The sequence below is a fragment of the Mustelus asterias genome, unplaced genomic scaffold (genome assembly GCF_964213995.1).
Source record: "Mustelus asterias unplaced genomic scaffold, sMusAst1.hap1.1 HAP1_SCAFFOLD_42, whole genome shotgun sequence".
In the NCBI taxonomy this organism is placed as follows: domain Eukaryota; kingdom Metazoa; phylum Chordata; class Chondrichthyes; order Carcharhiniformes; family Triakidae; genus Mustelus; species Mustelus asterias.
The window spans coordinates 1,457,760-1,479,860 of record NW_027590119.1 but is presented as its reverse complement, the minus strand read 5'-3'; the positions used below and the strand labels follow the sequence as shown (position 1 = coordinate 1,479,860).

The window sequence follows — 22,101 nt, the reverse complement described above, 5'->3', positions numbered from 1 at the left end:
TGGATTCACTTCCTTTCCCTTCAGTTGCTGCAAGTCCCCAATTTCCCCCAGAATGAGAAAAGAAATGGAAAGGGGGAAACATTGATTTCCTCCCAGATGTTGTACAGAGGAGGGAGTTTCACTCTGAAGTTCATTGGACAACTTCCGTATTCTGACGTCACAATGGAGCCCTGCCTGAATCAGCCAATAAGAATCACTCTGCTACGCGGTGACGTCTCCGGGTTCCAATGCGCAAGCCCGGGTGCGCGGACCCGGGAGCCCCGCCCCCATCCATTGTTCCCGTACCCCTGCAACACATCGAGCCAAGGTTTCCAGGCAACCGGCTGACCGCTCCGGCCAGAGCGAGAAGCCGCTCGGTGATCTGCCCCTCCCCCCCCAAGTCCGGGACTGCGCATGTCTAATGGCGAGGGGAAGCTGCGAATGTTCCGGGGGAGAACCCACGCTCTGACGTTCATGCTGAATTGTTGACCCATGGGAAGAGTTGGAGGGCCGGAAGGGCTGTGGCCCTCCAGACAATCTAGAGCGCGGGCTTTGTGACAATGCAGGTTGAACTTCACACAGACTGAAACTTTCTCCTGTCGCCTTAAAAGAGGCCAACATCTGTGAGTAAAATACTTTCTTTTCTTCCCCTTTCCATTTCTTTTCTCATTCTGAGGAAAATTGCTGACTTGCAGCAACTGAAGGGAAAGGAAGTGAATCCAGGGAGGCTGCAGACTCTGGAAAGTTTGGCCCAGGTCTGTTAATCAGCCTCTTCAGGAAAATTGGGAGGGTGAATATTAGATCCAACAGAATGAGAATGGAGGGAGAGTTCTTTTTTCTTCATTCGTGAGACATGGGCATCGCTGGCTGGCCAGCATTTATTGCCCATCCCTCATTGCCCTTGAACTGATTGGCTCACTGGGCTGTTTCAGAGGGCAGTTGAGAACCAACACATTTCTGTGGCTTTGGTGTCACATGTAGGCCAGGCCAAGTGAGGGTGGCAGATTTCCTTCCCTAAAGGGCATTAGTGAACCAGATGGGGTTTTCCGACAATCAACAATGGTTTCACAATCATCAGTAGATTCTTAATTCCTCATTTTTTTTATTGAATTCAAATTCTACCGTCTGCCGTGGCGGGATTCGAACCTGGGTCCCCAGAACATTAGCTGAGTTTTGGATGAATAATCTAGCAATAATACCACTCGGGCATTGCCTCCCAATGTGTGGGAATGAAATTTACAGGTTTTGGGGAATGAGAGGGGAAAAAATGCTCCAGAGGAACTAGAATTGTCTGTTCTGAATTTCTATCCTGTACTCACGCTGATTACTTTTGTCAACTTCTTTTACAGATGTTAGAAGTGAGGATTTAAGCCAGAAATCTCAAATCAAACGTCGCATCAGGATCTGAAAGATTCAGTTGATTCATTGCAAAGTGAACATCAGTGGCCTCTGAATCTAGATGGAGAAATAATTGTCTGCTCTATCAGCTTCAGCAGTTATTAACTATCAGTGTGACGAGAAAAGCATCAACACACATACTCTGAACTGAGTGTTCCAGTTTTAACCAGTTACACAGCTTGAAAAAACATTCCCATTTTGAGCCGGGTGTCCTGTGTGCGGAAACCTAATTTGATCGTTGAACATGGAGAGACACAAGGACACCTGCACCACGGAGAAACCATGGAAATGTGAGGACTGCGGAAAGAGATTCATAACCCCCTCAAAACTAGAAACTCACTGACGCATTCACACTGGGGAGCGGCCGTTTACCTGCTCTGATTGTGGGAAGGGATTCACAAATTCATCCCACCTGCTGACACACCAGCGAGTTCACACTAAGGAAAGGCCATTCACCTGCACTGCATGTGGGAAAGGTTTCAAACATTCATCCACCCTGAAGATGCATCAGCGCGTTCACTCTGGGGAGAGGCCATTCAGCTGCTCTGAGTGTGGGAAGAGATTCAATCAGTTCTCCGATCTGCTGACACACCAGCGAGTCCACACTGGGGAGAGACCATTCACCTGCTCTGACTGTGGGAAAGAATTCACTCAGTCATCTACCCTGCTGAGACACCAGCGAGTTCATAATTGATTACAGTGGTTGGATTCTACTGTTATTGCTGCTGTTAATCACATCCAGGACTGAACCATGTTCATTCTGACAGTTGGTGAAGTGGGAGGGTCAGAGGGTTTCTTTCTGCTGGACTGGCCGGTCTCACAACTTTGCTTCCAGTGGGTTGATGCTGTTTGAGCCTGGGAGTGTACATCTCCACTGAAATGATCCACAAAAGTTGATGAAGGACATTTATTTTATCCTGGATAGTAAGTAGTGTGTTTTCTATACTACAGGTAGATACATTTGTCTCTGTTCCATTGAGTCTACAGCACAGGGCCAGGCCAGTCGGCTCAATTGGTCTATGTCAGGATTTATGCTCCACATGAGCCTCCACCCACCCCTCTTCATCTCCCCCCATCAGCATATCCTTCTATTCCTCTCTCCCTCATGTATGTATCCAGCTTCCCCTTCAATGTATTCATGCTGTTCACCTCAACCACTCGCTGTGATAGTGAGTTCCACATTCTCACCACTCGCTGGGTAAAGAGGTTTCTCCTGAAATACCTATTGGATTATTGAACCCCTTCATAATCTTAAAGAGTTGCATCAGGTCACCCTTCAGTCTTCTCTGTCCTCGAGAAAAACAGCCCTAGCCTTTCCTGAGGGTCAAAGGGTATGTTGCTGGTCTGGAGGATTTAAGGTACAAGAAGAGGTTGGACAAGTTCAGATTGTTTTCACTGGAAAGACGGATGCTGAGGAGTGACCTCCACAAAACTATGAGAAGCAAATGTAGGGTGGATTGTCAGAGGCTTTTCCCCAGGGGAGAAGGGTCGACTACAAGAGGGCACAAGGTGAGAGGTGATGAGGTTTGGGGAAACATGTGGGGAAAGTTTTCACATACATGGTGAAAAGGGATGAGGTCCTGAAGAGTGAATTTAGAGAGTTAGGCAGCAGACTACAGTGCAGGACCTCGAAGATGGTAATTTCTGGACTACTGCCGGTGCCACGTGTTAGTGAGAGTAGGAATAGGAAGATGAGGCAGATGAATGTGTGGCTTGAGAGCTGGTGCAGGGGGGCAGGGATTTAGATTTGTGGATCATTGGGATCTCTTCTGGGGAAGGGGTGACCTGTTCAAGAGGGACAGGTTACACCTGAACTGGAGGGGGACTAACATCCTGGCGGGGAGATTTGCGAGAGCCACTCGGGAGAGTTTAAACTAGTTTGGCGTGGGGGGGCGGGGGGGGGGGGTGCAGTGGGACCCAAAGCAATAGGAAGACAGAAGAGAAGGTTGAAGACAGAAGAGAAGGTTGAGGACAGAAGTTAAAGAGAGCACATTAAATAGTAAAGACAGTGTCAATAATCCTAGTACTGGACAGGTCTGGCAAAAGCAGAGCAGAGAGCAAGGGAAGTCCAGATTAAACTGCATTTATTTCAATGCAAGAGGCCTGACAGGCAAGGCAGATGAACTCAGGGCATGGATGGGTACATGGGCCTGGGATATTATAGCTATTACTGAAACATGGCTGAGGGAGGGACAAGACTGGCAGCTCAATGTTTCAGGGTACAGATGCTATAGGAAAGATAGAACAGGAGGTAAGAGAGGAGGGGGAGTTGCACTTTTGATTCGGGAAAACATCACAGCAGTACTGAGGGGATATATCCGAGGGTTCGCCCACTGAGTCTATATGGGTAGAACTGGGAAATAAGAAGGGGGAAGTCACTTTGATAGGGTTGTACTATAGGCCCCCAAATAGTCAGTGGGAAATTGAAGAGCAAATATGTAAGGAGATTACAAATAGCTCCAAAAAAATAGGGTGGTAATAGTCGGGGATTTTACCTTTCCCAACATTGACTGGGACAGACATAGTATTAGAGGTTTGGATGGAGAGAAATTTGTTGAATGTATTCAGGAGGAATTTCTCATTCAGTATGTGGATGGTCTGACTAGAGAGGGGCAAAACCTGACCTCCTCTTGGGAAATAAGGACGGGCAGGTGGCAGAAGTGTTCGTGAGGAATCACTTTGGGACCAGTGACCATAATTCTATTAGTTTTAAGATAGCTATAGAGAACGATAGGTCTGGCCCAAAGGTTAAAATTCTAAATTGGGGCAAGGCCAATTTTGATGGTATCAGGCAGGAACTTTCAAAAGTTAATTGGGGGAGTCTGTGGGAACGCAAAGGGATGTCTGGTGAGTGGGAGACTTTCAAAAGTGTGTTAACCAGGGTTCAGGAAAAGCACGTTCCTCTTAGAGTAAGGGGCAAGGCTGGTAGAAGTAGGGAACCCTGGATGACTTGGGATATTGAGGCCCTGGTCAAGAAGAAGGAGGAGGCACATGACATGCATAGGCAGCTGGGATCAAGTGTATCCCTCGAAGTGTATAGAGGGTGTAGGAGTAGAGTTAAGAGAGAAATCAGGAATGCAAAAAGGGGACATGAGATTGCTTTGGCAGAGAAGGCAAAGGAGAATCCAGAGATTCTACAAATACAGAGTATAGAGAGTAGGGCCTTTTAAGGATCAACAAAGTCATCGATGTGCGGATCCACAAGAGATGTGTGAGATCCTAAATGAATATTTCTCATCAGTATTTACTGTTGAGGCATGGATGTTGGGGAACTTGGGGAAATAAATAGTGATGTCTTGAGGAGTGTACATATAACAGAGAAGGATGTACTCGAAGTTTTAAAGCACATCAAGGTAGATAAATCCCCGGGACCTGATGAAGTGTGTCCCAGGACGTTGTGGGAGGCTAGGAAGGAAATTGCGGGTCCCCTAGCAGAGATATTTGAATTGACATCCACAGGTGAGGTGCCTGAAGATTGGAGGGTGGCAAATGTTGTGCCTTTGTTTAGAAAGGGCTGCAGGGAAAAGCCTGGGAACTACAGGCTGGTGAGCCTCACATCTGTAGTGGGTATGCTGGTCAAAGGTATTCTGAGAGACAGGATGTACAGGCATTTAGAGATGCAAGGACTGATTAGGGACAGTCAGCATGGCTTTGTGAGTGGAAAACCATGTCTCAGAAGTTTGATTGAGTTTTTTGAAGGGGTAACCAAGAAGGTAGATGAGGGCAGTGCAGTTGTTGTTGTCTACATGGACTTTAGCAAGGCCTTTGACATGGTACTTCATGGTAGGTTGTTGCATAAGATTAAATCTCACGGGATCCAGGGTGAAGTAGCCAAATGGATACAAAATTGGCTTGATGACAGAAGACAGAGGGTGATTGTCGGTGGTTGTTTTTCAAACTGAAGGCCTGTGACCAGTGATGTGCCTCAGGGATCGGTGCTGGGTCCACTATTATTTGTCATTTATATTAATGATTTGGATGAGAATTTAGGAGGTGTGATTAGTAAGTTTGCAGATGACATCAAGGTGGGTGGCATAGTGGACAGTGAAGATGGTTAGCTCGGATTGCAATGAGTTCTTGATCAATTGGGCCAATGGGATGACGAATGGCAGATGGAGTTTAATTTAGATAAGTGCGAGGTGATGCATTTTGGTAGATCGAACCAGGGTAGGACTTAGTTAATGATAGGGCATTGGGGAGAGTTATAGAACAAAGAGATCTAAGGGTACATGTTCATAGCTCATTGAAAGTGGAGCCACGAGTGGACAGAGTGGTGAAGAAGGCATTCGGCATGCTTGGTTTCATTGGTCAGAACATTGAATACAGGAGTTGGGACGTCTTGTTGAAGTTGCACAAGACATTGGTAAGGCCACACTTGTTATACAGCATACAGGTCTGGTCACCCTATTATAGAAAAGATATTATTAAACTAGAAAAAGTGCAGAAAAGATTTATTAGGATGCTCCCAGGACTTGATGGTTTGAGTTATAAGGATAGGCTGCATAGACTGGGACTTTTTCCTCTGGAGCGTAGGAGGCTTTGGAGTGATCTTATAGAGGTCTATAAAATAATGAGGGGCATAGATCAGTGAGATACTCAATAACTTTTCCCAAAGTCTAAAACTAGAGTGCCTCGGTTTAAGGTGAGAGGGAAGAGATACAAAAGGGTCCAGAGGGGCAACTTTTTCACACAGAGGTGGCGAGTGTCTGGAACAAGCTGCCAGAGGTAGTAGTAGAGGTGGGTACAATTTTGTCTTTTGAAAAACGTTTAGACAGTTACGAGCAAGATTGCTGTCGAGGGATATGGGCCAAATGCGGGCAATTCGGACTCGCTTAGTCGTTTAAAAAAAGGGGCAGCATGGACAAGTTGAGCCAAAGGGCCTGTTTCCATGCTGTTAACCTCTATGACTCTGTAGAGGTGCTGGGTGCCTGGAATGCACTGCCAGTGGAGCGGGTGGAAGCAGGCACCTTAGCAATGTTCAAGGTGTATCTTGATAGACAGACAGGAGGTGAACAGAGAGATAGAAGCTCTATTGGCACAGGCTTGGTGGGCCCAAGTGCCTGTTACTGTGCTGTATTGTTCCTTGAACATTCTAAGTAACAAGGTCAAGGAAACAATCTTAAACTCAAACATGTGAATGAAGCTTTATTTTAAAAATTAATGCTGTAATCACCCAAATGCTTGTGGAAACTGCATAACCAGCAGAAATTGTTTAAACTAAGAATTTCTTCTCTCATTTTGATAAGCTACAGGACATTATATTCCGTCAAATCTGGCTCAAGAATAAGGTCGATTGTTCAGTCTGATCAAGGTGAATAAGAAAGAAGCCTATTGTCTTCCATCGTGTGTCTTTTTGAACCAGTGAATCTTGTATTAACCAAATGAATTAAAGAATCCTGTATTAATTAGCCACCAGCCATTAACATGATTGTATTAAGTTACAATTAATGAATCAGTAATTATAGTAAAAGGCTGAGTTTTATTTACTGTAAAAATGTAAAAGCTTATTGCTGTGTATGTAAAGAATGTGCAATGAAGATAAATGTACTGGCGAGAGAGACCTTCAAACTCTTCAATATTTGAAACTGTATGAACAAGGGATTGTATGGAATCAGGTAAAGGGATAGTCTGAAACAATTATGTTGTATTCCTGAATAAGATGAAGAGAAAAGGTGGTGTAAATATTGGGGATTCAATTGAATTAATCTCATCAAATTGACCAATTGTCATGTCAAACAGGCCCAACTCTGATGTAGGGGGATAAAAGTAGAGGTTCCAAAGGTCTTCCCTGCGAACCAAATACTGAAGAGTCCCGAGGCTGAGTTTCAAGGAAATTAATGTCTAAGAAGAAGCCAGACTCCCGAGGCTGAATTCCACAAAAAGTCCTGTCAAAGAAGGAGCCAGAGAGGGTTAACCTTCCAGACTGATCACCCACATCAAGTTATAAAAGCCAATGTCTTAAAGTTGTTCAGTAAACCTCTCTCATTGAATAAACTTATTTTAAAATTTACTATCCAGAGAATTCTGCCTTTGTCTTAATTGGTTAAAGTCTTGTCTGAACCAAAGTGAATTTAATAAATGACAAGATGGGGGTGGCTGAAATTAATTCAGTTCCAGATAACAAGATCAGAGAACATAAATCTTCAATTTATAAACTTACATTTCTACAGAGCCTTTCACAACCACAGGACATCCCAACATACCAGTGTGTTTAATTCTATCCTGATTGTTATAAAGTTCGTTTCTCTGTGCGGTCTGTTTGATTTATTATTGTCACATGTATAAGTATACAGCGAAAAATATTGTTTATTGTGCGCTATACAGACAAAGCATACTGTACATTGGGAAGGAGAGAGTGCAGAATGTCGTGATACAGTCATAGCTAGGGTGTAGAGAAAGATCAACTGAGGTAGGTTTGCAATCAATAGCCTTTTCCAGCTCAAGTGACAATTTCAGGGGAGCAACTTTGATGATGGGAAGGCCAACTACTCTCCTAATCCCATCATACACAGCACAGAGATTTCTGTTGCCAAGACAATTTGTATTTCTTGAAATAGGCTGATCCAATGATTATTTGCACATTCGCTCCCTGTTTTTTACATATTTGTCCTGGCTACATTCAAGTGACACAGTGTTCCAGCTGTTCGGTTGATGTTGTACTTCAGGTAGGCTTTGCTTTTTGCTTCAATGACAGATGTCATCTCTGCTGAGTGGGTCTCAAACCATCTTTGCAACTTTTACCAAATGTTGCCGCTGCTGTGTCAGAAATGAATGAACTCAGCAACTTCCAAGTTTCATCAGTATCAGTGTTGATTGATGAAGATTTTACTGATGTGACTGTGAAATATTTTTCTGTTCTGTTCAATGTACCTTGATAATGTAATAGAGTTCCCATTGTAAAGAATATTTAAGTCAGTGAGAATTGTCAGCAAGGATTAATCAGCATTTTCTAATTGGAGCTGGAACCTTTCAACACTGAGTTGTAGATTTTGCATCAACGATCAACATGGAATTCAAGTGGAGGTTGATAATTTTATTGTGAACTAGTACCTGTCGAGAGTTCTTGAGTTAGAGAGAAAGATCATAGATGGTGCTTTTAAATAGGGACTCAGCAGCCCCAAAAATCAAGGGATATCCACAATATTACAGTTCTGTCTGCAATAGGGCTGTTAACACCAGCAGAAACAAACCAAATAAAAAATAGACTAACAATCCTCGGTGTGCTTAACAGCAAATAACAATATAATCCAACTCCTGCAGTCACTTGTGAACGCTCTGGTGTGTCCACAGATTGGCTGACCGAGTGAAACCCTTTCCACACACACAGCAGGTGAACGACCTCTCCCCAGTGTGAACCCGCTTTGTACGTTCAGATCAGATGAAGATCTGGAACTCTTTTCACAGAGATTTCAGCTGAATGGCTTCTCCCCAGTGAGAACTCGCTGGTGTGACCAAAGCCCAGATGACTGAGTGAAGCCCTTCCCACATACGGAGCAGTTGAATGTTTTTTCCCCAATGTGAATTCGCTGGTGTGCAGTGAGCGCGGAAGACTGCCTGAATTTCTTTCTACAATGAGTGCAGTTGAACAGACTCTCCTCAGTGTGAACTTGCTGGTTTAACATGAGGCTGGCTGACTGAGTGAATCCCTTCCCCCACACAGCGCAGGTGAATGGCCTCTCCCCAGTGTGAGTGCGTTGCTGTGCAGTGAGTGTGGATAACTGCCTGAAACTCTTTCCACAGGAGGTGCAGCTGAATGGTTTCTCCTCAGTGTGAATTCCCTTGTGTATTTCCAGTTTGGCTGACTGAGTGAATTCCATCCCACACTCGGAGCAGGTGAATGATTTCTCCCCAGCGTGAACACGCTTCTGTGCACTGAGGTTGGATGAAGACCTGAAGCTCTTCCCACAGGAAGTGAAGCTGTATGGCTTCTTCCCAGTGTGATTTCTCTGGTATGTTAGCAGGGTGAGATAACTGAGTAAATTCCTTCCCACAGACAGAGCAGGGGTATGGCCTCTCCTCAGTGTGAACTCTGTGGTGTGACCAAAGGCCAGATGACTGAGTAAATCCTTTCTCACATATGGAGCAGATGAATTGCTTCTCCCTCGTGTGAGTGGTTGGTATATTAACAGGATGGAGGACTGGGTGAATCTCTTTCCACGGAGAAGCTGAATGGTCTCATCCCAGTGTGAATTTGCTGATGTGCAGTGAGGGTAGATGACTGTTTAAACCTCCTTTCACAGTATGTGTGCAGCCATACGGTCTTTCCTCAGTGTGAATTCGCAGGTGTGACATGAGGCTCGCTGCCTTAATAAATCCTTTTCCACACACACAAGAGGTGAATAGCTTCTCCCCAGCGTGACTGCGTCAATGGACTTCCAGCAGGCATGGATAATAGAATCCTTCACCACAATCCTCTCATTTCCGCGGTCTCTCTGTGATGCTGTTCCCAGTGTGACTGTGTTGATGGATTTCCAGCCGGGATGGATAATTGAATCCCTTTTCACAGTCCCCACATTTCCAGTTTCTTCATGGTGCCAGTGCCCTTGTGTCTCTCCGGGTTGGACAATCAGTTGAAGCCTCGTTCACACACACAACACATGTACAGTTTCTCCTCGCTGTGAATGGTGTGATGTTTTTCAGGCTGAGTAACTGGTTGAAGCTCTTTCCATAGTTAGCTCACTCGAACACTCTCACTCATGTGTGTGTCTCGGTGCTTTTCCAGTCACACTGATGTTTGAAATCTTTTCCCACAGACCAAACAAACATTTCTCGTTCCTCATGCAGAGGTCGATGATATTCAGCTCCTGATAAATCTCTGTCAGATTTTGATGTTTATTTTAATTTGTGTAAATCCTCCCCTGGAAAATGATTTGAAAAGAGTGCTCACAATGAGTACAGGATAGAAATTCAGAGCAGACAATTCTCGTTTCTCTGGAATATTCTCTCCCCCAATTTGTCAATCCCAGTCTCTGTCTCTCAGGGAAAGACCTGAACCCGCTCCAAGATGGCTGCGGCCGGTTGCCTGGGTAACCCGCACCTTGCAACGGGGATAAGCTCCGCCCGCTCACTATATCCTCACCAGGATGGCCTCCCTTGCTGGACATCTGAACCAGACCCACTTCCTCTCCCAACATGGCGACGACCACTTGCCTAGGGGCAGCACGGTAGCGCAGTGGTTAGCACTGCTGCTTCACAGCTCCAGGGTCCCGGGTTCAATTCCCAGCTCGGGTCACTGTCTGTGTGGAGTTTGCACGTTCTCCTCGTGTCTGCGTGGGTTTCCTCCAGGTGCTCCGGTTTCCTCCCACAGTCCAAAGATGTGCGGGTTAGGTTGATTGGCCAGGTTAAAAATTGCCCCTTAGAATGCTAAAATGCGTAGGTTAGAGGGATTAGCGGGTAAATATGTGGGGATATAGGGGTAGGGCCTGGGTGGGATTGTGGTCGGTGCAGACTCAATGGGCCGAATGGCCTCCTTCTGCACTGTGGGGTTTCTATGATTTCTATGATTAGGTAACCCAGGCCCATTTTTTTTTTGAAAACAATAGAAAGAGAATTTTAGGATGACTTACAGTCTTCAAAATCCATATTGTTTACAAAAAGTCCGCATTTCCTTCAACTAGACGCATCTGGTGGGTCAATACTCTCACCTCTGCAGCGTGCAAATTTCTCAAAGCTGTAAGGATTTCTTGTTGGGTTTGTTCCATTACCATGAGTCGGGCCTCAATATTTGCGAGTCAGGTCTCAATATCCGGCGGTAATGGGACTGGTGACCCACCTTGTTTAGGATCAAGTCGTTTCCGATATGACATCGGGACACCGGATGATCTGGTAGACATTCCTGGGGAGGAAGCTCCGCCTCTCTGAGCGCCCTCATTCACACTCGTAAGATGGCAGCTAGCGAGCCCGCCGCCCTTGGGCCTGTCCCCGCGGGGAAGGCGGGGCCCGAGGCCGTTTCCAGTGCAGCCGTGGTTTCCATTCCTCACCCTCCCCGACACTATGACTAAATCACATTTTAATTTGATGTTTTTAAGTTTCCTTTGTACTTTGATTTCTGTTCGGGCTGTTCCCCCTCCTTTTTGGGGAGCTGCCCCTTTTACTTTGTCCTGATTTAATCTGAGTTTGTTTCCTTGGTTTGGTTTGACCTGAAAAGAGGACACTATGACTAACACTGAGCATGCTCAGAGCGCACGCTGCATTTGCCAGGCTCACAACCGCCTGACCATTGCCGCGCATGCTCCACTCCCGACCTGGCCGCCCCTCATTCACTCTGATTGGTTGGAGGACCAGCCGCTCCCGCTTGGTCTTCCAGCCCCGCCCCCTCTTCTTATTGGCCCGCGCCTGCCGTCAATCAGTCCCCGGGCATTTTGATGTGGAGCATGCGCAGTGTCATTGCTGGCCTTGGCGCTTGTTTGTCCCGGAGAAGCGGAGTTTGTGAACTGTTTCTACAGGAGATCAGAAGAGAAGGATTTGCAGATGTGAAACGTCAGATCAAGCTCTGGTTGAGTAACTCCATTCATCAGCATCTGAATATCATCGGTCTTTGAATGTGGAAGGATAAATGATCAACTGTTCTAAAAGAACACATTTCAAACATCAGTGACTGGAAAAGCACCGAGACACACACACACACACACCCGAGTGAGTGTTCCAGTGAACTGACTGTGGAAAGAGCTTTAACCAGTTATTCAGCTTGAGAAAACATTGTAAAATACAAGGTGAGGAAAAACCATACATTTGTTCAATGTTTGGACAAGACTTGAACTGATTGTCCAACCTGGAGAGACACACGGACACCGGTACCATGGAGAAACGGTGGAGATGTGAAGATTGTGGGAAAGGATTCAATTATCCATCCCTGCTGGAAAACCATCAACGCAGTCACACTGGGGAGAGGCCATTCACCTGTTCTATATGTGGGAAAGGATTCACTCAGTCATCCAACCTATCATTACACCAGCGAGTTCACACGGGGAAGAGGGCATTCACCTGCTCTGTGTGTGGGAAGGCTTTCACTCAGTTATCTGGTCTTTTGTCACACCAGCGAATTCACAACGAGGAGAAGCCATTCAGCTGCACTACCTGTGGAAAGAGGTTCAGGCATTCTTCAGCACTCACGGCACACCAACGCACTCACACTGGGGAGGGACTGTTCACCTGCCCTGAATGTGGAAAGAGATTCACTCAGTCATCCAACTTCACATTACACCAGCGAGTTCACACTGGGGAGAGGCCTTTCACCTGCTCCATGTGTGGGGAGGGATTCACTGGGTCATCCCACCTGCTGTCACACCAGCGGATTCACACTCAAAAGCCATTCAGCTGCACTTCCTGTGGAAAGAGTTTCAGACAGGCAACCTCTTTCGTGGCACACCAACGGATTCACACTGGGGAGAGACCATTTACTTGTTCCATGTGTGGGAAGGGATTCACAGTTTTACCCACCCTGCTGAGACACCAACGAATTCACACTGAGGAGAAGCCATTCAGTTGCACTGACTGTGGAAAGAGTTTCAGGCAGTCATCCAATCTTGTTTTACACCAGCGGGTTCACACTGGAGAGAGGCCATTCATCTGCTCCGTGTGTGGGAAAGGATTCAATCGGTCATCCAACCTCACTGCTCACCAGCGAGTCCACACTGGGCAGAGGCCATTCACTTGCTCCGTGCCTGGGGTTCGCAAAGTTTTTCAACCTGCTGGCTCACCAATGCACTCACACTAAGAGACCATTTAACTGCTCTGTGTGTGGGAAGGGATTCACTCAGTCACAATGGTTCCTGAGACATCAGCAAGTTCATTTGTGACTGCAGGGGTTGGATTCTGTTGTTACTGCTGCTGTTTATCTTGTTTAGTATTGATACGTGGTTTTGTTCCTGCTGACATTATGACTGGCTGGGGTTTAATATTCTGGCGATGGCACCAATTTTCAAGGCTTCAGTGTCCATTTTTTCAACACCATTTGTGATCTTTTCTCTTAATTCAAGAACTTTCAACAGGAACTCTGTTACAATAAAATTATAAACTTTTACTTTAATCCTAAATTGATCTTTGGTGGAAAATCTATAATTCTGTGCCTGAAAAGTTCTACTTCGGGCATTAAAATATATATTTTTAAATGACTGGTTTGAGATTTTCTCAAGAGCTACTCTTTGATTTTCAGAGCCTCCTCTTTCACTCTCACTAACTCCTTTATTAGTGATGTATTCACATAGTAATATTACAAAGGGTTGTGGGTTCTGAACGTACCCCAGTCCATCACGCAAACCAGTCTCCCATCCATTGACTCTCTACACTTCCCACTGCCTCAGAAATGCAGCCAGCATAATCAAGAACCCCTCAGACCCCGGACCTTCTCTCTTCCACCTGCTTCTGTCAAGAAAAAGATACAAAAGTCTGAAAACACCTGCCAACTGACTCAAGAACAACTTCCTTGCTGCATCAGAATTTTGAATGGACCTACCGTATACTAAGCTGATCTTTCCCTTCACCATACCTGTAACTACAGCACTATATTCTGCACCGTATCCTTTCCTTTTCCCCTCTGTACTCTATGAACAGTATGCTTTGTTTGTCTAGTACATAAGAAACAATACTTTTCACTGTATCCTAGTACATGCAACACTAATAAATTAAATCAAATATTGATGATGTATTCTCTCAGTAACAATACCTTTTGTATTTTGTTGAATTTTGTCGTGTTTACTTCATTACATGGGTAAGATAGCACAGATGCCACATACAGTGGAGATATTATAGAACATAGAACAGTACAGCACAGAGCAGGCCCTTCGGCCCACGATGTTGTGCCGAGCTTTATCTGAAACCAAGATCAAGCTATCCCACTCCCTATCATCCTGGTGTGCTCCATGTGCCTATCCAATAACCACTTAAATGTTCCTAAAGTGTGTGACTCCACTATCACAGCAGGCAGTCCATTCCACACCCCAACCATTCTCTGCGTAAACTTAGAATCTATATATAAAATGTATTGTGTCAATTTATTTTAAATAAATCTCCCTCCATTTCCAAAATGTGATTACAAAGTATTTGACACATTTGGGATTGAGGCACGTATGTGTAACCCCTGGATGGTGAGTTGGGAGGAGGTGAAAGTGCAGCTGTTACATCTCCTGCACTTGCAGGAGAAGCTGCCTTGGGAAGTTTATAAGTTCTTTATTTCTAAAATAAGCATATTGTAGAAAGGCTCTGACTCGTGTGTGGTCTCAGTGTGTGACTGCCTCACTGACATTCTGTTTTCACTGACTGTCGATAAGTCGAAGCTGCTGCCGACTGTATTCTCTCTTTGGAAAGCTGGATTGAAAATGTAATGTTTGACAGGGTTTATATCAAATCCCCTGATAGTTATATTAGCCCACCATCAACTAAAACATGTTCTAATATTCTGTGTCAATGATGTTCTGGATAAAAACAGTCATCAAAGTAGATTAAACACATTCCATTTCGTTAAATGAAGTGAATGAGATGCTGGTGGTCTTTGGTTTCGGGTTTTACTCATTTTATTGGAAACTGCTCATTTCATAAAGCATTTTTATATTTGGTAAATAGGTGCAGACGGTTATTGGTTCAGACGGTGGAGCAGGAAAAAACTCACATGATTCGGATCTTCATTGTGTGTGAATTTACATTCGAAACCCATTGATAACCTCAGTACACAATCAGCTCTGACCAGGGCTTCCATATGTTGTCACTGAGCGTTCAACAACAAAAAGAGTGGAACGGCAGTTATGCCACACAGCTCCAGGGACCCGGGTTCAAATCCAGCTTGGGTGACTGTCTGTCATGCTCTCCCCGTGTCTGTGTGGGTTCCCTTTGGGTGCTCTGGTTTCCTCCTACAGTCCAAAGATGTGCAGGTTAGATGGATTAGCCATGGTAATGTGTGGGGTTGGAGGGATAGAGCAGACGAGAGGGTCTGGGTGAGATACTCTGTCAGAGAGTCAATGCAGACTCGATAGGCCGAATAGCCTCTTCTGAACTGTAGGGATTCCATGATTCTATGAACAGTAGTTAAAATCTGAACATGGACAAATGTATCTCAACTTCCAATGTGGCATATGTGATTTGTGAGTGAGTTCACAGTGCCTGGCTGTTAAATTCCTGAGCTGTGCACTCGGGATCTTTCCCCACACTGCCTGAAATAGATACAAAAGTGTCACTCAGCAGAGTGAGGAGATTTTATGTGTCGCCAAGAGCTCCTTATAAGGCTCACATTGCTATGAAATGCTTTAGTTCAGTCCTAGGGAGACAGCTCCTCCAAATATCACCCACTCAGACAGCACATCAACAACCCTCCTTCCTCATAGAGTTTGATAGCACAGAAAGAGGCCTTTCAGCCAATCGTGTCTGCATTGGTCATCAAACACCATTCCATTCCAATCCCATCACCCAGCACTTCACTTGGTCTGTACCCTTTTATGCTATAGCATTTCAGGTGTTCATCTAAATGCGTCTTAAATGCCTGCTTGCACCACCCTGAGGTCTAAGAGGACATGAGAGAAGGTGAGAGAAACTAGAGTAAGATGTGAGTTCAGAGCTAAGATAAAGGGGAACCTTAAAGGAGATTTTGTCTAGTCAATTAGCTTGCTGTCTCAAAGTGTCAAGGACCCAGGTTCGATTCCCAGCTTGGGTCACTGTCTGTGTGGAGTTTGCATGTTCTCCCCAGGTCTGCATGCGTTTCCTTCGGATGTCCAGTTTCCTCCCACAAGTTAAAGATGTGCAGGTCAGGTGGATTGGCCATGTTCAATTGCCTGTTGTCCCAAGATGTGTAGCTTAGGTGCAGTAGGCATGGAAAATGTGCCTGGGGTTATTGGGACAGGATGGGAGGCAGGGGGGAGGGGGGGGCAGGGGGGCGGGGGGGGGGGCGGTAAAGGGGGCTGGGTAAGATGTTCTTTCAGAGCATTGGTGCAGACTTGCTGGGCTGAATGGCCTCTTTCTGCACCTGAAGGAATATGGAAAGGGAGGGAAGCAGCAGAGGCAGCTGATTGAATTGTCTCAAACTTAGCAACAAAGAAGATCATGAGTTTCTCCTCCATGAGCATTTGTGGGAGGTGAAGATGGAGGAAGAACAAAGGGAGATATTTCAAAAGGAACCAAAGGAGAAATCTCAGCAGGTCTGGCAGCATCTGTAAGGAGAGAAAAGAGCTGATGTTTTGAGTCCAGATAACCCTTTGTCAAAGCTGGTGTTTTGAGCTTTGACAACAGGTCATCTGGACTTGAAACATCAGCTCTTTTCTCTCCTAACAGATGCTGCCAGACCTGCTGAGATTTTCCAGCATTTTCTCTTTTGGTTTCAGATTCTAGCATCCACAGTAATTTGCTTTTATCCATATATTTCAAAAGGAATTCATTTATGTTGATGTTATTGAAAAGATTCAATGCACAGTATTGAACACAAAGCTAATTTATTTGACTTTCATCCAGAATATTAACCCCATAACTGGGTTGGATTCCATCAATTCCAGCAGAAACAGACCTATTGAACACATTTAAGTCCTGAATGTGATTAACAGCAGAATCCGATCACTATGGTTAATTGTGGATTCGTTGGTGTTTCAGAAGGTTGGATGACTGAGAGAATCCCTTGCCACAATCAGAGCAGGTGAACGGCCTCTCCCCAGTGTGAATTCGCTGATGTACAGTGAGGTTATATGATTGTCTGAACCCAGTCCCACAGTGTCTGCATCTGAATGGCCTCTCGTCAGTGTGAGCACATTGATGGCGCATCAGTACACCAGATCTTTTAAAGCACTTCCCACAGTCTGAGCATTTAAAAGGTCTCTCATCAGTGTGAACACGTTGGTGTGTCAGCAGGTAAGATGAAGCAGTGAATCCTTTCCCACATTCGGAGCAGGTGAATGGTCGCTCCCCAGTGTGAACTCGCTGGTGTGACAGCAGTTTGGATGACTGAGTGAATCCCTTCCCACATTCGGTGCAGGTGAATTGTCTCTTCCCAGTGTGAATTTGCTGGTGTGTCAGCAAGTGGGAGGACCTAACGAACCCCTTCTCACACTCAGAGCAGGAGAATGGTCTCTCCCCTGTGTGACTACGACGATGGATTTCCAGTTTGGATGGGTAACGGAATCCCTTCCCACAGTCCACACATTTCCACGGTTTCTCCATGGAGTGACTGCACTAACGTTTCGACAGGCTGAAGCCTTGTCCACACGCAGAACACATGTACAGTTTCTCTCCACTGTGAATGGAGCTTTTCAGTTCTGTGTTCAAAATCTGACGATATTCAGGTTAGGATGCATTCAGCGGCTGTCAGACTTTGATGCGATGATGAGGTTGTTTCCTGACTGTAAATCCTTCCCTCCCGATACTCTGTGGAAAGAATTTAAAACAGAAAAAAAGGAGTGAGAGAGAACCTGCAGAAACAAAAAGGCAGGTTGTGAAATTGAGCTGAATGAACCTGGGAATGGGTGGGACCGGCACAAGGTGAAAGTGACCCTGGCAGCTGTCGCCATGTCCACACTGGATGCACATCATTGCCAACTGGAGCCTCCTCCACACTGGATACACACATTGCCAACTGGAGCCACCTCCACACTGGATACACACATTGCCAACTGGAGCCTCCTCCACACTGGATGCACACATTGCCAACTGGAGCCTCCTCCACACTGGATACACACATTGCAACTGGAGCCACCTCCACACTGGATGCACACATTGCCAACTGGAGCCTCCTCCACACTGGATACACACATTGCCAGCTGGAGCCTCCTCCACACTGGATGCACACATTGCCAGCTGGAGCCTCCTCCACACTGGATACACACATTGCCAGCTGGAGCCTCCTCCACACTGGATGCACACATTGCCAGCTGGAGCCTCCTCCACACTGGATGCACACATTGCCAGCTGGAGCCTCCTCCACACTGGATGCACACATTGCCAGCTGGAGCCTCCTCCACACTGGATGCACACATTGCCAGCTGGAGCCTCCTCCACACTGGATGCACACATTGCCAGCTGGAGCCTCCTCCACACTGGATGCACACATTGCCAGCTGGAGCCTCCTCCACACTGGATGCACACATTGCCAGCTGGAGCCTCCTCCACACTGGATGCACACATTGCCAACTGGAGCCACCTCCACACTGGATGCACACATTGCCAGCTGGAGCCTCCTCCACACTGGATGCACACATTGCCAGCTGGAGCCTGCAGCCTGGGACTGGGAAAAGGGATGAAGGAGAAAAGGTAACAAAGCCCCAGAGGGACTGGGCTCCCTGCGCATGCGCCCTGCTGCCCGTTGCCCCGGGAAAGATGGCGGCCGTTAACCCGGGATGAACAAAAGTGTCGGCGGCGCCTCCCGCGGGACCCGGGAGTTTGGGATTCGGGCTCTGAGGCATGAGCAATTTTTACTAATGAGTTTCCCCGCTCCCCCGGCCCCACAAGACGGTTCCATTTCTTCCCCAGCCCCATTCCCCTCCAGTTGCTTCTCACCTGATATTGATCGAACAGACCGACACCCGGACCGCGCATGCTCCAATCACAGCATTTCCCCCACGCCTGCGCAGTCTCTCCCTATAGTGAGGATAGAGCACTTTCCGACCCGCGGAGAATGATGGGTAATCACTCCACCATTAAATGGCAATTTTGGTAATGATGTTTTCTGATCCGTTTGCGATTGCATCCAATGATCTAGATATATCATTTTTTCTTCAAAAACTGCACTTAATTAGTTATCTGCCATAGTGCTGTCCTGGATATGATCAACTTTAACCTGGTGTTGTTAAACTCCTTACTATGATCAACAGCAGCAGCTACATTAGAAACTAACCCTATAGTTAAATGTGAGCCCATTCAGGAATTGCTAGCTCAAGTGATTGAATTAATGAATCTTATCTAACACACAACATTAAAGCAGCCTCTCACCAGTCAGAATGCACTGACCATGTAACAAATAGAGTCATAGAGGTTTACAGCATGGAAACAGGCCCTTCGGCCCAACTTGTCCATGCTGGCCTTTTTTTAAACCCCTAAGCTAATCCCAATTGCACGCATTTGGCCCGTATCCCTCTATACCCATTGTACCTATGTAACTATCTAAATGCTTTTTAAAAGACAAAATTGTACCCACCTCTACTACTACCTCTGGCAGCTTGTTGCAGACACTCTGACTCTATGTGATGAAAGAGCTCATTTTATTTTCTGTATTAATCAAATTCTGAAGGGAGTAACCAGTCATGAAACAGATGATTGTACAATTGATGAACCTTGATTAAGTTATAAATAATGAATCAATAATCATATTGGAAAGACTGGATTTTCATTCAAAACTCGTTACGTTGAATTATTGCATGTCTCTCTGTGTGAGAAACAGTAATTTCAGACAAACTGTTCTAATAATGAAGGATCCTGGATAAAGGTCCCAAGGAATGGTACATTATAATGTTTAGTTTGATCCAGTGTCATAGAGTCATAGAGGTTTACTGCATGGAAACAGGCCCTTCAGCCCAACTTGTCCATGCCGCCCTTTTTTTTTAAAAACCCCTAAACTAATCCCAATTGCCCACATTTGGCCCATATCCCTCTATACCCATCATACCCATGTAGCTTTCTAAATGCTTTTTAAAAGCTAAAATTGAACCCGTCTCTACTACTACCTCTGGCAGCTTGTTCCAGACACTCACCACCCTCTGTGTGAAAAAATTGCCCCTCTGGACACTTTTGTATTTCTCCCCTCTCACCTTAAATAGTGGATAGCGAAGTACTTGAAAGTCAAGAGATTTTAGTTCTTTTGTATTCTTGTCTGATGTACTGAGGTTGGGTGGCCACTGTGCCTAAGAACTAATTGGATTAACCCGAGCAGCAGCTTGAGGTAATTATTCACTGAGGAAAAGCTTGACTCTGACACAGGGCGCTGGCCACTCAGGGGTGAAAAGCCAGGGCTCTGTAATGATTTGTGGCTGGCTGATTACTGAAGACACTCACTCGAGGCAAGAATCACATGTACATCTCAGCAAGTGGGACTGTATCTGAGACAAGAGTCTTGAGAGGGGAGCACTGTGATGGATCAACACCTCGATAAAGTTGCAAAAATCATTGTCTGATTTGATTTGATTTATTATTGTCACATGTATTAGCATACAGTGAAAAGTATTGTTTCTTGTGTGCTATACAGACAAAGAGTACCATACATAGAGAAGGAGAGGATGCAGAATGTAGTGTTGCAGTCATAAGAGTTAGAATAAAGTTTTAGAAGCATCGAACGAGTAGAAGATAGAATTAGAGGGTATGCTGGGCACAGCTTGCAAGAAGTCGCCACACTCCAGCACCATCTTGGAAGTTTTCCTGAATTGATATGCAAATCTCTTTCCTTTAATAATAATTTTAATGTTAATTTAATGTTGTAAAATTTATTATCCAAAGAATCCTGTCCTGCCTTAATTAAGTCTTGTTTGAACAGACATTTTCTTTTCATGGGGTGTGGGTGTCACTGGCTGGACCAGTATTTTTATTGCCTATTCCTAATTGCCCTTGAGGTGGTGGTGAGCTGCCCTTCCTGAACCGCTGCAGTCCCTGTGGTTTGAGGGACACTCACAGTGCTGTTAGGGAAGGAATTTACTAAGTCACTCACAGATTGGGGCGGCTGAGGTTAGTTGTGTTACTGATCAGAAAATCAGAGTACAATCAGATAACACAGGTGGGAAAGACAAAAAATCTACTCTGATGTTTTAATCAAGCTGATTTCACATTTATCCAGAATATTACACTACAGCCCAGTTCGAGGAGTTATTAACATCAGCAGAAACAAACTCCAACTGTCAGAACTGAAATATAGAAAATTCACTGAACAGCAGGAGGCCATTCAGCCCATCAGGTCTGTGCTGGCTGGGAAACTACTGTCCAGTTTCACCCTACTTTCCAGCTCTTCATCTGTCCCTCTGTGTGTTACAGAATCTCAGCTGTGTATCTGAGTTCCTGTTTAATGTGATGAGGGTTTCTGCCTCTCCCGTCCTTTCAGGCAGTGAGTTCCAGATCCCCATCACTCTCCAGGTGAAATGATTCCTCCACGAACCCTCCTAATTCTTCAATCCTTTATTCACTGGATTTGAAAATTGAACAGATTGTAATTATATTAAAAAATCGCCAACTGGCTTCAGCTTTCTGCCACACTGCTTTACGAGACATATACTTTTATAACTGATTAATCTGGTAACCAGAACAGAGCTCAGTACTCCAGCTTGCTCCAACTAGCATTTTATAAATAGAAACAGACGATGCTGGGTAACCTCAGCAGGTCTGGCAGCATCTGTGGGGAGAAACAGAGTTAATCTTTTGGATCTAAATGATCCTTCGACAGAAAGTTTTATGAAGCATTTTATAAACATAGAAAATAGGTGCAGGAGTCGGCTATTCGGCCCTTCGAGCCTTCACCACCATTCAATATGATCATGGCAGATCATGCACTTTCAGTATCACAGTCCCGCTTTCTCTCCATACCCCTTGTGGTCCCTTTAGTCACATCCAACTCCCTCTTGAACATATTTAATGAACTGGCCCCAACAGCTTTCTGTGGTAGAGAATTCCACAGGTTCACAACAAGAAGTTCTTCCTCATCTCAGTCTAAGATTGTAACCCCTAGTTCTGGACTTCCCCAACATTGGGAACATGTTGGGACAGCATCGAGCCTGTCCAGTCCCATCAGGATTTTAAATGTTTCTATGAGATCCCCTCTCATTCTAAATTCCAGTGAGTAAA

General features: G+C 45.4%; 3 protein-coding genes and 1 pseudogene across 4 annotated transcripts in view; 3 read left to right on the top strand and 1 right to left on the bottom strand.

Annotated features, from left to right (window-relative positions):
• Positions 1–22,101, top strand: part of LOC144482778 (uncharacterized) — a 298,466-nt gene that overhangs the window by 9,617 nt on the left and 266,748 nt on the right. The gene's annotated exons all lie outside the window — the stretch shown is intronic.
• LOC144482802 (uncharacterized) lies at positions 415–2,270 on the top strand (annotated as a pseudogene). The gene is made up of 2 exons (XR_013495960.1): positions 415–602; positions 1,329–2,270. The product of XR_013495960.1 is annotated as an uncharacterized LOC144482802 (transcript).
• Positions 12,176–13,093, top strand: LOC144482716 (uncharacterized). The gene has a single exon (XM_078201557.1). It carries the CDS (start codon positions 12,176–12,178, stop codon positions 13,091–13,093), a length of 918 nt encoding a protein of 305 aa, XP_078057683.1.
• LOC144482715 (uncharacterized) overlaps positions 13,254–22,101 on the bottom strand; it is a 52,988-nt gene continuing 44,140 nt past the window's right edge. Inside the window, exons 7-8 of the mRNA XM_078201556.1 lie at positions 17,121–17,377; positions 13,254–13,372 (exon numbers count right to left, since the gene is read on the bottom strand). Of these exons, the coding sequence (XP_078057682.1) occupies positions 13,254–13,372; positions 17,121–17,377 (376 nt within the window). The remainder of the gene's footprint in view (positions 13,373–17,120; positions 17,378–22,101) is intronic.